Raw genomic sequence first — 17,984 nt, 5'->3', positions numbered from 1 at the left:
AAAACACTAGATGAAATTCAGTTCATAATTGTGGCACCACATTTCATAATCTGTGCATTTACTTCATGCAGAGAAATTACTGGAAAGGAGTACAGATGCAGAGATAGATGGAGACTTCAGTTCTGCTGTCTCTGAGGTTTCTGGTCTATCCTCTCAGCCACCACTATGTGATTTTCTTACAGCCTTTGTCCTCCAGTTTTCTTCAAGAACTTTAATTTACTTCTGCAAAAAAGCACAGCTTCAACAGGATGGTTAGAAAGTGCTGCTACATGTTATTTACACAAATACAGTCTCTTTGGGTGAAATCGGATATTTATGGAAGAAGGACATTTTCTACACTATTTGCCATTAGTATGGCCTCATTACATTTTATACAAGCTAAGATTGCCATGGGAAACCTTAGGTCTAAGGAGACTCATCTTTTCCTCTCACCATATTACGGTGGAGGACTAAGCTGTCTACCTGGAATTTTAGTTTTCACTGATCTTTTTCTTTCACGTAGATTTGCATTTTACATCACAAATGGTACATTTGTGCATTAATTGTGCAAGACAGTGAAGGACAGTGAATGACAGGCAGTCTTGCCACTAAGAAGGTAGACTGTGATCTAAAAAATCCTGTATTTTTTCCAAACCTATCATGATTATCTTATATGACCTTGGACAAGATGCAATTTTATGTCTTGGGCCATAGGAAAGGTATTTATGTGACTCCTCATACATAAAAATATCAAGTTTTAAAACATCTGGTCATCCTTTCATTTCTTAATGTCCTACTTCTTTCTTGTGCTCATTCTTATTTAACTCCCATGAAACCAATTCCTTACTGCACTGCAGATGTGAGCCAACACCAAAACCCCAGAAGATCTGTGGTTGAAGAGGAAGATGCTGACTTAGAAAGCTAATCATGATCGCTTGAGTCCATGAGAATTTTATCACTGATTTCATTACTGCTAAACAGGCTTCTTGTTATGTGTTTCACATCTGGAGGTTGAAAGTCACGTATATTATTAAATCGATAAAATAATAACACCTTTAAACATGTGGTCGTATGTTATTGCCGCTGCTTAGTCCTTTCTGCTTCAGCAATATGAGTCTGCTCTTCATGCTCTGGATATTGAACGATCTGTTACGTTATCTTACTCAAATGCTTATGATTTCATTGAGCTATTTCCATTCACTAAGCTATGTAATGATGTAAAATGTCATGCACCTGAATCTGATGCCAATATGCAGCAAAATATCTTCTTTTACAGGAATCAGGTTCCTTAGATGCTTACAAGAAGGTACATGAGGCTATTGTGATACTGTTAGGCTTGCATGTAATTAATCGTATAAGTCTAAAGGAAGTAAATATTGATGTAACTGCTTGTATGCCAGCATCAAAAGCACCATCAACTTTACCTATCACAGAATACCTAATCAGAGAATGAATAAAATAGCTAATATGGATCTCAAGGTCTAGTTAATCCATCCTCCTGTCTCAAAGTATAAACAGTCCTGATAAAAATTTTTAAAACTTTGCAATGAAAAATAATCTATTGCAATGTTTTACTATTTTTTAAATTCAGTTTTTTCTTTCTCCATGTCTAACCTACAAGTCTTATCATTGCATCGTAAGTCTGTTAGTTCTTCTGTACATGATGGCCTTGGAGAACCAATGATTCTCTCCCACTTCACAGCAGCCTTTTGTGATTTTGAAGACTGTGCCTCAGACTCTCCAGACTAAATGGTAAACCCAAGTTCTTCCAACATTTCTCATAGGTCATATTTTTCTGATTTCTCTTCATTTTTGTCGTTTCTCTCCAAAGTCTCCAGTTGCCCCTCATCTTTTTCTGAATCTAGTGACTGAAATCATGCTGTCAATGAATCACACAGAAATATTGTCTCCTATGTTTAAAATCTGTTCTGCTGTTCACAAAGTGTGGTGTTTTCCTTTTTCACAACAGCATATTTTTGATTCGTGTGCAACTGCAATATACTGTGATCTCCACATTTTCTTTTAATTTAATCCAGCATGTGTAGGGATAATTATTCCACCAGACTCTCTGCTCATCGTTATTGAATTCAGATTACTGCAGCCTAATACCATTCTCCAAAATGATGGTAGTCTTTACAACCATTGTAACATCTTCAAATTTAATGTGCATAGTCTCTGTTCCATTATTCCATCACGTATATCCCATATATATATAAATTCATAAATATTTGTAAATATATATATGCAACTACAGATGAACAAATATTCCTTGAGGCATGTTACAGTTGAATACTTGGGATATTTAAACTTACTTAGCTTGTATAAGGTTACGTGACAAGGAGCTGGTTTCTACACAAAGGAGCCAAGAGGAGGAATGGCAGCTGGAGGAAGCCAAATAATACTGTGACTTAGCTCCTCTGTGGCTATTGCAGGCAGCATGGGGTCCCAGCCAGCTGCTGAGACTGCGGTTCGATTGAAACACCCGTTTGTGTGTGTACATGTGCGCATGGGGAGAGTGACGATCCAGGTCCAGCTGTTGGATGGACCTGGATGGACTGGGTGTCTAAGCCCAGTCACTGGAGGGATCCACCAGAAGGTGTCTGGGGGCTTGTTTGTCCAGGTGCCAGCAAATGGGGACACCAGGATTCCACATACTGGGAAAAATGGGTGTCGACGCTGTATATATTTGTATCTATTTCCCACTTACATATTTTCATCTGATCAGCCACTGAGAAGAACAGGATGAGGTCACTGGCGCCATTAGTGTTTACGTGAGTACCCAGTGGCTTTGTCTATGCTGATACCTATGGCCAGTCACATGTATGTGGATACAACCTGCGTGTGTGTATGTGTGTGCCCAGGGGAATTGCATGCTTGGCCTTTCTGCCGGATGGACCTGAGGACATGGAGCTGCAGCAGCCCCACGTCTGTTGAGCTGCAAGGTCTGGCGCTCCCTAGGAGCTTGCATGCAGCCCTTCGTTCTACCTCATCTGTAATTTTATTCTCACATATCTCTGGATCCTTCTTCTCCATTGAAAAATAAGGTCTGCAATCCTAAGGAACATTAAAGAATCTTTTTGGAAATGTAGCCGATGCAGACACATTTGGCTGTATCTTTAGACAAGATGAATAGAAAAATATAATTAAGATAATAAATGGGGAACAAATGCCTTTGTTTTTGTTGATAACTCTCTGGCACTGGTTTTGCAGAACATGCATCAGTGAATCCGAACAGCCAAACAAATTTTCCACCTTTTCAATACACATAAGATCTTCTGCCCATTTGACACTCGAGGAGGAGGGAGAGATGGAACTAGTGGAGAGAAGGAAAATGAAGACCTAAACAACTGAGAGAAATAAAGCTTATCTAATCTGGTTTTGTTCCACTTCTTTTTATGTTTGTTTCTTTCTTTCTCCTTTCATGCTTGTGTATTTGTATCTTTGTCACCAAAATTAATTATGACTACAGTAAATTTCTTGAATTCATTTCAGTTTTCCTAATTAATTTGAAAAAAAAAAAAAAGGATCACAAGCTCCTGTTTTCAATTGCGTTATGCCAAACAAAATAATTGTGAATTTACTGCAATTAACACCAAAACAAACTGCATTAATTTTATCTATGATGAGTTCAGAGACCTATGGAACAGATTTTTGGAACAAAGAAAGATCATGGCACATGTAGACAATAAAGTGCTCAGACAGTCTACAGAACTGGAGCATTTAAGAAGATAGACAGTAACAGAGAGTTTTCACGGTGATTGAACCTTTCTATCTAACTGATACGCAGATACACGTCTTCAAAGAGCTATAGACTTTTCATCTTGTCTGAAGTTCTGATACTGCATGATTTAGGCTGAAATGTTTAAAGATCTTTTGTGTGATTTGTTACATTTTTAAAGCACTATCCTGTCTGAAGTAAAATTCAATAAATATGAAAATAAGCTAGCGCATATTAATCTGCAGTTGAAAATGTGTCATTTCTCAAGTTCTTTTCACTTATGTGCAGAAGCTTTGCTGCATATTCACAGAGTGCGTTTATAATACTAATTATATATTTATAGTATTAATTGTATACTATTTATTATCTAATTACATAGTTTTGAAGAAACATGGCAATCAATACTAACAATGACTTACTATACTTGAGAAATGAATGAAACGTTGCCTTCAGATACTGCAAGATAATTTGCATATTTTGACTGAATATCTACTTCAGCAAGATATACAAGGAATGTTTATATCAAACACTCCTGAAAGAGAAATTAAAAATAATATGTACTCAGTTTAATAATAAACACAAGCCGCATCTAAAGAAAAAAATCCCATTAGCTTTAAAAAAAAAAAAAACACTTATATGATTAACTTTTCAGCTATAGAAGTACCAAATCTTTGGTATTAGAAATTATAGGACAATCCAAAGCATATTACATGTGTGTTTGGTTTTTTTCATATGCAATCAATGATAATAATAAAGGTTTCATTCAGTTACTAAAGAACAAGCTGACTGTAAAACATTAAAAGATTTTATTGAATGTTTTAATACATTCTTATCCAGGGAAGCACAATTACAGACATAACAAGTTAAGCACTTTACCGCTCCCAGAAAAACTGAACATTCAAACCTTCTACAACCAATTATTTAAAACCAAAATAACACACAATTCACTACTTTTTGATATTAAAAACAAACAAACACCAAACAACAAAACAACCACATCACCAAAAAAACCCTTTACACTTAAAGTGGAATTTTAACATGAAGGTGTCGCATGTATTTGCTGCTATGGCACCTGATGTTAAAGCACAACTGGTAAAGCTCTTATGGATGATGACATAAACACTGCAACTCTCCCTGTTTAAGCTCCACTCCAGTGTTGTTCCATCTGAACATATAGATCACTCTTCCTCTGTCTGGAGTGGTTTGCGCTCCGGAGGTAGCATTGGCTGTAATTTCTGCCAGCGTTGTGGAGGCCAGAGGATATGAGTAGCTCGAGCATGGAGAAGTCCAAGAGATACCTGTAACCACAATATAAACCAGAGATTTTAAATACTACAAGTAAGATTAAATGTGGAAAACACAAATCACATGATGATTTGTTAGAGCAATGGGAGAATACAAAGCAGAGAACTTTGCTTGCTTGAGGAGTGTCTCATGCATCTAATATGAGCAAAAGAAAAGTGACGATTTCTATTTTTTTTGGGAAAACGTTTTGTGAACTCATCACAGCTTGCTGAAATGCACTGGCTGTAACAAGTATGAACTAGGAATGTTTTTTCAGGTTCAGGAAAAACAGCTGGTCAAAACAGGTGAGGCATTCTATAATCTACCTAAAGCTTCTGGTTATTAATTATTCTGTGTAGGGTAGAATGAGGTTCAAGTATCTATTGTGAATAACTTAAGCAGAACCTTTGTCTCAGATTTGAGCTATTTACACTAACCACAGCAGGACAGTGGCTTTTATAAACATGCTGTGCTTTCTATTTGTCACTGCCCTTCAAAATTGCATTTTGTCTCCAATCAAAAATAGAAATTACTGTGAATCATAAATATTTACCTGAGGATGAAAATGTATTTCTGAAATAATTATTTGAAACACATTTACAATCAAATATTTTTGAAGACTACTTACACTTCATTCATATGTTTTATAAAGATGTTTTACCATCTTATTATTTCTTATTGTTTTACTTCAGTAAATCAAAATAAAAGGCAGTACTGCTATTGCTTATAGGTGGCATAGTTTAGAAAACTGAATTGCTTAGAAAACCTTAAGAAAATTACAAACAAGACTCTCTTCAAATATGGTATGAAATGGCTAGACTAAGAATAACTGAGAATAGAACAGTCACATTTTCAGACTTAGATAATAAGACAGGCCTTCAATGTCCATACTTAACATTGAAATGAAGTAATTTGGTGTGGAGTTAATCTCACTTAATTTGAAAAGCCTGCAGGATAGATTTCTGTATCTTAAATTATTTCTTTAGACTTCTTCATGAGACAATAGTGAGTAATAAGCTCCTCAGCAACTATAAAGTATCCATTGCCAATAGAAAAGTTACAAACAGGACAAAAACATAGTTAGAAACACTGGAATGTCTTTGTATGTGAAAAGATGAAATAATTATGAATAGCATGGATAAAGAATGCATAGGCTTTATTTGCCTATTATGTCATAATTTCTCATAAGAATGAGGAAACATCACATGACATTATCTTAAAGAATTTTTAAAGCCAACAAAAAGGAAATGCTTCTTCAGAGTGTGCATGATTCCATCGTACTTGCATATGAAGACATCAGAAAAGAATAAAAAAACTGGTTCAGAAAATAATCATAGAAACAAAGTCCACCACACGTAATCGAATGTAAACAAAGCAACAGTGTAGTCTCTATACTCCACACTGAGGGAAAAATTATATAGTTGTTTTCTTCTTGTGCTCTAATGATCTGGTATTGGCTGTTGTCAGAGCCAGCAGTTAAATGGATTTATGGTTTGAACCCATACATTCCTGCTTAAATTTTTATGTAAACTCCGTTCTTCGGTTCCATTCCATTACTCATCACAAAAAAAAAAAAAAAAAGTTGTTTCAGTAAGCAGGTAATTCAGCATTTTATGCAAATAGACACCAAGTAGGCCCCTAGGAATATCTTCAGCTAATTTTCTTGATTTAATTTCAAAGAATTAATGTATATTCACCAGTCTCTCTCTACTACATAATCAAATCAGTGAAGCTGAAGAGGTCTATATCTAATTCCATATTCTGTGGCTTGATGAAGCAGGTGCTGAATTACTTGAATATAATTTGGTTACTTAGTAACTCACAATATCTGAAAGAATCCGAAGTAGATCACCAAAACTGCAGTCTAGCATCACACTTAACTTACTTGATCCCTTGCAGGGATCACTTGTTTCCCTGATCCATTGCAGCTTTTTTCCTACATTTAAGCAAAGGACTGACTGCTAAGTGACAGCTCCATTTTGATAGGATTTAGCTACATTTTTTAAAGTCTTCACATACTTCTGTGTAGTTTGCTGGATATTTATGGAATTCATAATATCCTTTATCTTAATTATCACATAAAGTGGTCTGCAAATGTAATATTGCCATGGGGATTTGTTCCCTGAGTATACAGCATGATGGCACACACGTTACAGGCTGGCGCCAAAACATAAAACCACAGCAAACCCCACCACTGCATATAAAATGTGACAGCATAAGTACAGATAAAAATGTTAAAATACTCTTCTCAAACACAAATAACATCCCATTTTCAAAGCTCTGTGTTTTTCTTAGTGCATTGCTTGTTATTGATGTCAGTAGGAGGTCTGCACACAGACTGAGAATATAATAAATGAATCAAAACTTGTTTGAAGCTGAGGCTGGGAATAATTTTGCCCTGAGGATTACTTCTGCTGACCGGCCTCTGACTTGAAACTAATAAAGAAATATCCTTCCTATAAACTTGATTTATACATCAACATGGCTAGTGTTAAAAAGGAAAAGCAGGTATTGTTGGGTGATGGAAGTCTTTACTAAATAACAAATGACACTGATGCTATAGGACTTCTTGTATAATAACTTAAAGTCTCACTTTAAAAGCACCTTGATGTTTGACTTCTGCAAACAACCTTAATAACATTTGTACATTGCCTATTATCATTCTGTAGTTACCACAGCAGCCATGAATTTCACTGAGGAAGAACAGAATTGTTCGCAGAGAATAAACTGCCCTTGTTAATGGGTTTACCCTCACCAAGGTGAGATATGGACAAAGGATGAACTGAGAGGCTAAACTTTCTGTTGCAACAGTGAAATACTGAAATAATCTATTAAAAAGAGATTAATCAGTTCCCTTACAGACATTATTTGCTCTCTTTACTCAGGAAAACGTTTAGCCCCTTGAAACACTGTCTTAACTATAAGAAAAATCCGGACTTTACAAGCACAAATTCTTTGAGGAACATATTTCATTTACAGACATGAGAAAGAGATGCCAACAATAAAAATAGTTGATTTTTATTTCTACATTATGATATATTTATTATTCTTGCTGTGGCAACAACAGATGCTATGTTGAATTTAATCCACATTATTCTCCCTAACCTGAGATGTTTAGGCATTAATTCTATTTTTTTTTTAATCTTTGAATACTTAATTGAACAACTGAGAAAGCATTCTGTTAACACAGCCATTTTATCTGCAAAATACATTTCGAATGAATAATACTCTTTTGACACTGTTACTGTGATAAAAGCATATTTGCTCATAGTCTGCACATTGTTAGTATGTTAGTTGTACGGAGACTGATTAGTTTTGGCACTACATTAAGGACAGATAAGCCTAAGCTTGATAGTGCTATCTGCAATAGTATTTACAACTATCTTGCTCATTCTGTCCTAACAGGCTGGGATAAATGTAACTTTATTAGTATAGAGACTTATGTTACTATGACTTCCCCCAGTTCCAAAATATGTAATTTTAAAATACTCACTGATTTACAGACTGTACTCTCCACCTCTTCTTGTCTGTTTGCCATTTGACACCTTCACTGTCTCTTAGCATGACGCCTTTTCTAGTCCCAAATCTCAATGGGAAAAGTAGCATTCAGACTGCACAAGAGTCATATATCGAGGTAGCATGCAGTGGCACACATGAAAATTTCTGAGGAAATCCCGGTCTTCAGTTTGGATTTCAAGAAAAGGAAAAGTCCAGATAAGGGTGCGACCCTACAAAGCTATTATCAGCTTTCTCAGGATTTGTAAGGTCTACCCAACCTGCTAAATTCAGGTATTGCTGCTCCTAGTTGCGAGTTCACTTTACATTAGAAGTATTCCCCACAAATTTCTCTTTGCTTCTTTTTTCCCTTGAACCTTGATTTTGCTCTAGCTTAAACAGTCAAGATTTCAAATTCTGTAACAACTTTAAAACAACAAAGAACAGCACCACTGAGTATAAACTGAAAAACAGCAATGCAGAACCAAAAAACCCAGGCCTTTACAATATTTTCTGAAGTCAAACTTCTTAACAAGTCAGTTTGCTAATAGAAGTAATAATATGACAAAGAAACAAAAAAAAATACAAGAATGTTTGTTCAGCTGTTATTGTAGCCCTGTGAGCAAGTATCGCAATTGATATTAACAAGCTGTATACCTTGTAGCAGCTCTGCAAGGCCTCAGGACTCATTTCTAGGGCTTTGTCTGAACTTTTCTTGCTTGCCTTGAGTATAAACACTGAGAAAAGAGTGGATACTTGGAAGTGTTTGCGTGACATTTTAAAACTGTGTTTTAAAAGACTTATTATGCATTGATTTGATAATTTGGACTGGAATGGTAATACCACTGTAACTAGACTAACCATAACAGTCTAAGTAAAATACTGTAAACGGTTACAATTTTAATGCAACTGTGAATTGGTCGCTTCTCATATCAGTTAAGTTCGCCTTTTTGCTCACAACAAAGTTTTGACTGTAACATTATATTACTGCTGATTTTCTAATTGAGACTACATAAACAGTGCAAAATAGAGAAATATTATCTTTCTTTTCCTCTTTTGATATTTCTTTTCCTATTTTTCCTAAACAAAAATAGTGATTTTGATGAAATCTTAACACATTTTGGTTGCACTGTTTCTTCTGCTTCCAAACCCAAAAAACATTCAAAATCAGGAAAAAAAGAAAATTAAATATAGTATTTTATTATTTTCTTACAATGTATTTTGATATGGGGGGATTGTGACTGAAATTTAATTTAGTCATTTCAATAAAAACATGAAATACACATGAAACATTTACATCTTTGTGACAGAATGTCCTGTAATAGTAATATTACAAAGTACAAAATAACAAGAAACCTGGGGATATCTAGATCTGTCACAGAAGATAATAATAAGTAAAAGTAATAAGAAGATAATAATAAAGCACAGCCATAATCCTTAACAATGGATCAACATAGCTATCCTTTCTGAAGGTGTACATGAATAAGTACTTGAATAAAAATATACATCTTCTGAAGAAGAAATACCAAAAAATCCTATCTGAAAAGTGATCTTGTTTCATCATGTTTAAGCCTAGAAATATATTGATATTAATTTGTATTTTATCTCCTGACCTAATTAATAAATATTTAAATTGTGTAAATCCTCTAAAATATGACTGGAAGAGAACAATAATAGCTACCTAACAGACTAGAAACAGGACTATATTTCAAGCGCTACAGATTATAACCTGTGTAGTTGAGAAACTTCATCAACAGCCAGAAAATCATGGTTTTAAAGGCGTATATCAGTCTCTGGTTTTGAAGAGTCACTTTTGCTTTAGTCTCTTAAGATGAGTTATATTCCAGCAATATTGCACAGGTCTTGAAATACAAGAATTGCGCAGGTCTTGAAATACAATATCTTTGCAAAAGATAAACATGCAAACACAAAAAATCATAATTCTCTCAAACCAAAAAGAGAAAAAAGAGTACAAACAATCACAATGTTTCAAATTATGCTTTCTGTTCTCTGAATATACTCTCATTACATTTTTTTGTTCATGCGCAGGTTAGTAAACAAGCTATATATACAATCCTTTCACATGCTTAGCACTGTGAAACATCAGCTTTATTCAAAATTTGCTTCTCAAATTTTCTGTTTCATAACACAAAGTCATTGGGAATGGGGAGTAAAATTTTCTGTGTCATACCACAAAGTCATTTGTGATGGGGGGAAGTAATTCTGTAGCTGCAGAGGTCTATCCAGACTATATTTTGCTGTCTGGATACCTGCTACTCCCCAAAGAGGTTCTGAAAGGTGCCAATACACATTAGGTGAAAAATCCTCTGATTTGGAGAAATCCTGGGTGATTTATAGATGGTAATATTTGAGCAGATATATAGATTTAATGATTTTTTCCAGATCTAGTAGTTCATAGCCCTGCGACCTATATCCTATTAGCCTATTAGTTGTAGTTTGATGCATCGGTTTAACTGAAACTGAGGCAATTTTCCATGTAGTTGGAATATTTTCTTCTTAGTAGCTAGCACGGTCTTTTGTTTTAGATTTATTTTGAGTATAGCAAGATAGCGCTGTGAAACAGAGATAATGTTTTCTTCCAGTAGCTTTTCAGTGTTTGGGATTTCATATGAAAAGAATGTAAGATATCTTGGCTGTTGTCAGGGAAACCAAGGACTTTTTAACCATCCAGTTGAAGGTGCAAATTGGTAGAAGAGGGGCAGATGAGACAGTGCTTAGATTGACACCTAAGTTGATCAATGAAGTATTCCATTCCATGAATGTCATGCTCCATATGTAAGTGGGAAGTTGCTGGGCACGGTCCTTCTTCTTTGATGGCCACCACCCATGAGTGGTCCTATTCTTGCTCCTGATCCTGCTCCTGTGATCTCCACGTTTAACTGGACTTTCTGTGCTCACAGTATCCACCCTCTGGTCTTCATTGGTGGAAGCATGTGTTCCAGCAGCTAAGTATTAGAATCATAGAATTGTTTTGGTTGGAAAAGACCTTAAGATCATTGGGTCCAACCATCAACCTAACACTGCCAAGTCAACCTCTACACCAAGTTCCTAAGAACCTCATCTATACATCTTTTAAAGACCTCCAGGGATGGTGACTCAACCTCTTCCCTGCGCAGCCTGTTCCAGTTCTGTATCACTCTTCTATTATTGCTCTATTAATTCTGTTTCTATTTCAACCCTTCCCTTCCTTTCCCTTCCTTCTGCCAGGCAAGAGAGCATTTCTGTTTACTGCTTTAGCCACCACCCAGGATTCAATGATAGCATTTGATTATACTGAAATTCTGGAATATTGACAGTGCCAGATTTGTGTGGAGGTTGAAAACCGTGTGCAAAGGGACCAGGATAATTAGAGAGAAGAGAAAAAAGTTCTAGAATATTTCAGCCCCAAAAATCTCAATGAAAACCTCAGGATAGAAAGACTTATGCAGCTATGTAGTGTTTCAGCTATAATACTAACAGAAATATATAGCATGGAATAGCTATGTGTGTCAAATTACATTGCTTGTCTATAAGAAAGGTTGTTGCACTGGGTTTTTATATTAGATTGTAGGTGTAAAATGATCTCACAGAGAATTCTCCCAGTAAATTAGTGTCTTCAAAAAATCCATACTTTAATAGAAAGTAAACATGATTGCTATTACATTTCATTTTCTGTACATGGTTGAACTTTGAAACAACTACTATCAACTGCAGTAGAAGGAAAAAGGCTCAATAAAAATAAAATCCTGTGGATTACAGTAAAATCCCAGAGAAACCACTTCCTCTAGTAGAAGTATGTGTGATAATGAACAAAGTCAGAAGAAACAAATATCTTTGACCTCCTCCTTTTATGAATATAAGGATAACACAAAGATGAGAATCAATAAATTATTTTGTAAATGAAACCATACCACAACAGATGTTCTTTAACTTATAACAGCTCACTGAAGGTTGGAATAACAGGATGCTAAGTAGTTCATGGATACAAAAGAGTGATAGATTCCTTTCAACTACATAGCAAAATACTAGCATCTTCATCATTCTTTCCTCTTGTCATCCCTGAACAAATCAGACCTAATGGAGCCATACAGATCTAGTGACAAAAGAACGCAGCCCATTAATTCTGTTGGTAAGTGTTCTTTTATGGTTCCATTAGTTTGATAGCGGAAGGAGCAGCTCCAGCTCCAGATAAAACATCCCATATCTGTTTTCTTTCACAGAGCTACTGTGTAATTAGTAAAGGTCCTTCTTAAAGTTATCAAATTCAGAAGTGTTCATTTAGATAGAAAATATATTATAAAAATCTAAAAATATATATATGACTAATATTTTAAAAAGCTTTAAACAGTGAAAATAGACACTCAAAAGAGATGCACATATACTACACATACATGCACAGACATAATCACAAAATAAGATGTAAAAGAGAGAAATATATTTCAAATGCAATGGATGATTCCCAGAATGAATAAAATTCGCATGTTAGCACAGAGTAGCTTTCTGAACTTAGTATCAATTGTGACTGCTCCAATCCAACAAGGGTTTGCAATTTTGGCTATTCATTTAAGATGAGGTGAGCACAGTCACTGCATTGTAATAACAGCTCAGGTTATTGATTGAACTGAAAAAACATAACGAATGAAAATATTAATAATAATATGAAAATAATTGGGTTGCATTCTCTTTTGTTCTATCATGTCTATGTGCCCATGTTAAGCCTAAAGTTACAAAAGAGGTAAAGGAAGAAAATGGTCACTGAAAACAGAATATATTTCACATATGAGATTTTTCTACATTTACATGTACAGACAGAGATTAGTTAACATTGAACTCTACATTCATAAAAGTAACGTAGATTTAAAGGAAGTCAGCATAAAGCAGAGTAATTTTTATTCAATTCATAAAGAAATCAGCTGTCAATGACATTGACTAAATTAAATACAGCAACAGGTTTGCTACAAGGATTGTATGAGCTGAATTCTATCTCAATGCATTTTCTTGGAATTGTCAAGGATAAATTATTGAAAGGGACACTATAACTAATTCTTAACTCCTTCCCAGTTTCTTCTGTGTTTTCTAAAGACAGCTTTTTAAAATAGGAGCTAGCATGTAACACAGCACTACTAGTCTTTTATATTCAGTAAGTATAGCATTCTTCAAAATTATTCTTCCTTGCTTATGATTAACAGAACTGTTATGCTAAATAGGTCTACGAAAAGATTTACAAATCAATCTATTATTTATTTTAGATTTCTAGTAATAAAAATGGTGAAAAAAATTGCTTAGTGCACAGTATGATGTGCTTTGCATGCTGCATATACATAAATATCATTTAATAGCTAAAAGCTTTTTCATATTTCACTGGGTGATGCACAAAATTCCTAGACTAAGTAGGATTGTCACTAAGTCATGTAACTCAACAGAAGAACAAAATGTACTAACATATTTCATGAAAGTGGCCTACATTAAAAAGCAGTAATATATGGGCAATTCAATCTTTTAATAATTGATAAATCAAGTAGCAGGAAACAATTATTAAAAGACATTTATTATCTTCATCTAGAAAATATTAGCTATATCCCAAATCTATGCATATTAATTATTCAGGAATACATAAAAGCCTTCAATGTGAATTCCTGTTCAGAAATGTATTGTTTCAGAGCCAACAGTCAGAATGTCAGGCTTAACGACATTTTTCAGCTTACTACACTGATATTGATTATGTGCATTGTCTTTCTTGACTGAATACTTAGGACACTATGCAGAAATGCTGTACATCACGAATTAAGCTGGTTTCCTGTTTTGTTCCATTGCATGTCATTAATTCTGAGTTTCATGCTAAAGCTTTGGCAAATACAGCAGTTCAGTGCACTCAGTACAAGTCTGAGAGCTCACACGCTACCCAGAGACCGCACTCATCCCCTCACCACACCGCTCCTCGTGACCCAATTCTTCCCTTCAGCCTGGTGCTCCAGCAGACAGAACAAGGCCCTCTGCTCTGTCACCCCTTCTCTGAGGTGCCCTGTGTTTCCAGAAAGTGGGACAAAGGCATCCCAGCACTGCTCTGGCCATGAAGATTTACTGTCACACTGTGCAATACAGCCGACAACCGTGGTATATTCCCACTCCACTTCCACTGCACGATCACAGATAAAGCAGCCCCTAAGGATGAGTGGCTAGTATTGCAAAGCTGAGCAAAAAAGCTAAGATGACAGATCAAATTCCACCAAATTTCTGGAAGTATAACTGTGCCGGGGATCATATGCATGCAAGCTGGCAGAGGTGGCATTTCAGACTCATTCAGGATAAATAGAAGGAAAGGAAGGAGTCCTACTGTCAGAAGGAAACAGTAAGCTTCAATTTCTAGATACACTCAAATTCTTCTTCAATACAAGTGATGTGAAAAACCCACCTATTAGTTACCTCTTGCATCTAATTTATACTCTTCATACTCTTTCCAAAAGCTCAGAAAAGTACCTGATCTCATAGGTCAATAATCAGAGCTATTCATGAACTTAGAAAAGTATCAACACTAAGGGGTGTCATGGAAAACATCCCATCCTGCTGCTGCTTCATCTGTTCTGTGAGGAGCAGCTCCAGCCTGAGTGGCTCCATCAGTGAGCACTGTGATGGGACAGCACTGGGAGCAGCAGATGCCAGGCATTTGGGAAAGTTAATTACCTTAAATTTTACTTGGCAGATACCTGACAGACAGTGAAGATCTGTAATTAGCAAATGCTGAAGTAAGGGGAAAAAAAAAAAAGAGAGAGACAAAGTAAAGAAAGCCAGCAGTAGCCAGAGAAGTTAATTCAAGGGAATAGATAAGACAATACCTCTTAATTAAAAAAAAAAAAGCACAACTCTGATATTACAACTGTTCCTGAGCAAAGCAAGCCTTTTCTAAAGATAGGAGAACTGTTCAGAAATTTTCAGTAACAATAGCTAGCATGTTCAGCAAATAGGTGTCAGTCTACTCACAGCTTCTCAGTTTTTTATCACACACTTCAACTGTTTTAGTCTGATACAAATTAGGCTGTTGCAATACTGTTAATAAAATAATTTTGATTTTCTCTTACCTTAAAAAGATGACTGTTCAATAGACTATTGCACTTAACTAAATATTTCAAAAAAACCTACTGTGAGGCTTGCTTATATTTTCTTCTACAATGGCATATAGAAACAGTTTGACTTACAGAAAACATGCCCTCGGCAATATGAGCTATGAAAAGCAATGGGGAGTAAATATTCAATGAGCAGCTAGGATAACAAAATGTCATTAAATAGCTGCATGATATGTTATTAAAATTATAAAAGACTTTTTAATAGAGGTCTTTCTGTGAGGATGGCTAAAGCTCATCTAAAATGGTAAATTTCATCAAGATAATTCTGTATACATAAACTTCCCAAGCTGATTTACCAGAATAAAAACCACATAAATACTTTAAATATATACAAAGATTTTTCTCCCCCTTATAGCTATAATAATAGCTATGACTTTAAGAATGCTTAAATACTTCCCCTCTTGTTTTTACCTGATTTATTCTGTATTTTTGTTGAAACTATGGAGAAGAGATTAAATGTACTAAACCCAATTTCTACTTTGCTTGGGGAAAACTATCTCAAAAACATTCTTTTTTTTCTCTAGTCAATCTTATGATTATTTAGCATTCTGTGTTTTTATGATACTGTGACATCTGTCAAAATACAAGGCTTCTTGGTATAATTCAAATCATTTAGCTATCTTTTCAATTCATAGCAGAAATTATGATTAAATAATTTACACTATATACTTATTAATGTAATTTCCACATCCTAAATAACTAATCCTCTTCATATTCACTTTTTTTTTTTTTTTTTTAGGTCACTCCTGATCAGCTTAAGATAATGGCATAACAGGTTCTGGTAAGGAAAGAAGCTTCACAAAAATAAAGCAGAAGTATAATAAGATTCATGTCCTTAACCAAATGCTGTTGCAGTTCTACACAGTCCTGTATCTACAAAGCCAGATCTCACATCTGACATGATTGTTTAATTCTCCACAGGAAACTCCCTCAGTGAGGAAGCATGTGTGTTTATGGAGAAGGCAATTTTACAAAGGAGTGACACGGTGGATCAAGTCACCAGGCCTGGCCTGTGTACCCGGCAGCCCAGGCAGTGCTGACTGATCCAGGGAGGGGCAGGGGACCAGCAGTCAGGATGACACAGCTCCCCATTGTTAGGGGGACATTAGAAAAAACCACGAAGGACAGGAGCAGCCCACATATGAGCTTCCTGATCATTACATTAGAGGTCCAGTTAATTGGCATAAACAAAGGTACCTTCTGCCATTTGAGATGTCCCAGGAAACCTCTACTGGCCACTGTGCCTCCTCATTCAGAAAGGCACAGGCTTCTTCAAAGTCCTGTGCTATATCTTCCAAAGGCACATAAATGTCTCAGATTCACTAGGATACAGGGAAAACAGTTTCTAGACAGCCAAGTTGTCCCATTGCTCTCTTCAAGAACTCTATTATTCTTCTTGGCGTATACTCACAATTTTTTTCTGTTTTCTCCTTGCTCTCTAGCCTTCTTTAATGTATCCTTACATAATGAAGGGGGATACTATAAACCAAATAACCAAGTTGCAGACTGCATCCTTTCAAAATAAGAAGTTACTTTCCTCAGCCAAATACAGTAACCAGGTTTAATGCACTACTTTACCATCAAGAGTTATATTTATATAAAGGAAATATTAAGATTTGGTCTTAAGCTATACTGAATGAGCAAGAAAGTAGTGGAAGACTAATGGATTCAGTTGCCTGCATATTTAATAAAATATTCTCTCATAGTCGTAATCAAGCCATAGTTCAGCAAAGCATGTGCTGCACTTTAAATATTCAAGTAAAACACTTGAGCACATTATTAAAATTAAGTAAAATACAACAAAATGAATACAATTTCCAGTGAGCTGATGATCCAGATTTATTAACTCTTTAAATTACTCACTTTTTCAGATTATATGTATCTATTAGATTATTTTAGCAAAATTTAACCACACAGGGCTGTCAGATTATCAGTGCAAGAAGAAAATCAGCACATTTAGGATCTGAAAGATCTAAATGTAACACCACCACAAAACCTAATTCAGTACATGGAGCTCTCTCACTTCCAGTAAGAAAAGCAATTAAATTAAAATTCCTTTTAAGTGCTTACCTTTATAACACAATCTCATTCAAAATATGCTGTAAATCCACCATTTATTTGTATCTCAGTGTTTTGGGGAATGGAAATCATATTTTTGGTCAGCAACAGACTGCATATCCATCACCATTGCTAGAATGCCTGGAGATCTAAGTACTGTCTCTGAAATTAGCTGAGGAGACAGCAGCAGTGACATGTGCAGACAGCACAGTCTGATACATTTTCATCAGTCTGCTCTGGAGAAAATACAGTTCTGTATGTTTACTGAGTCGTTTTTTCTGCTTCAGGATATTAGCACTCAAAGCAGATGAAAAAACGTGATTCATATT

The 17,984-nt window shown here is 35.4% G+C and overlaps 1 protein-coding gene across 5 annotated transcripts in view; it reads right to left on the bottom strand.

Annotated features, from left to right (window-relative positions):
• Positions 1-4,398: 4,398 nt before the first annotated feature.
• IMMP2L (inner mitochondrial membrane peptidase subunit 2) overlaps positions 4,399-17,984 on the bottom strand; it is a 455,212-nt gene continuing 441,626 nt past the window's right edge. For 2 of the 5 annotated variants that reach the window (XM_065637491.1, XM_065637480.1), the window contains exon 7: positions 4,399-4,995. In XM_065637491.1, the coding sequence (XP_065493563.1) occupies positions 4,836-4,995 (160 nt within the window). In that variant the 3' untranslated portion in view covers positions 4,399-4,835. The remainder of the gene's footprint in view (positions 4,996-17,984) is intronic. The other 3 variants (XM_065637470.1, XM_065637460.1, XM_065637500.1) reach the window with 2 other exon arrangements.

The sequence above is a fragment of the Caloenas nicobarica genome, chromosome 1 (assembly GCF_036013445.1).
Source record: "Caloenas nicobarica isolate bCalNic1 chromosome 1, bCalNic1.hap1, whole genome shotgun sequence".
In the NCBI taxonomy this organism is placed as follows: Eukaryota; Metazoa; Chordata; class Aves; order Columbiformes; family Columbidae; genus Caloenas; species Caloenas nicobarica.
Note: the sequence above shows the minus strand (reverse complement) of the source record. Positions and strands in the feature narration are given on the sequence as shown.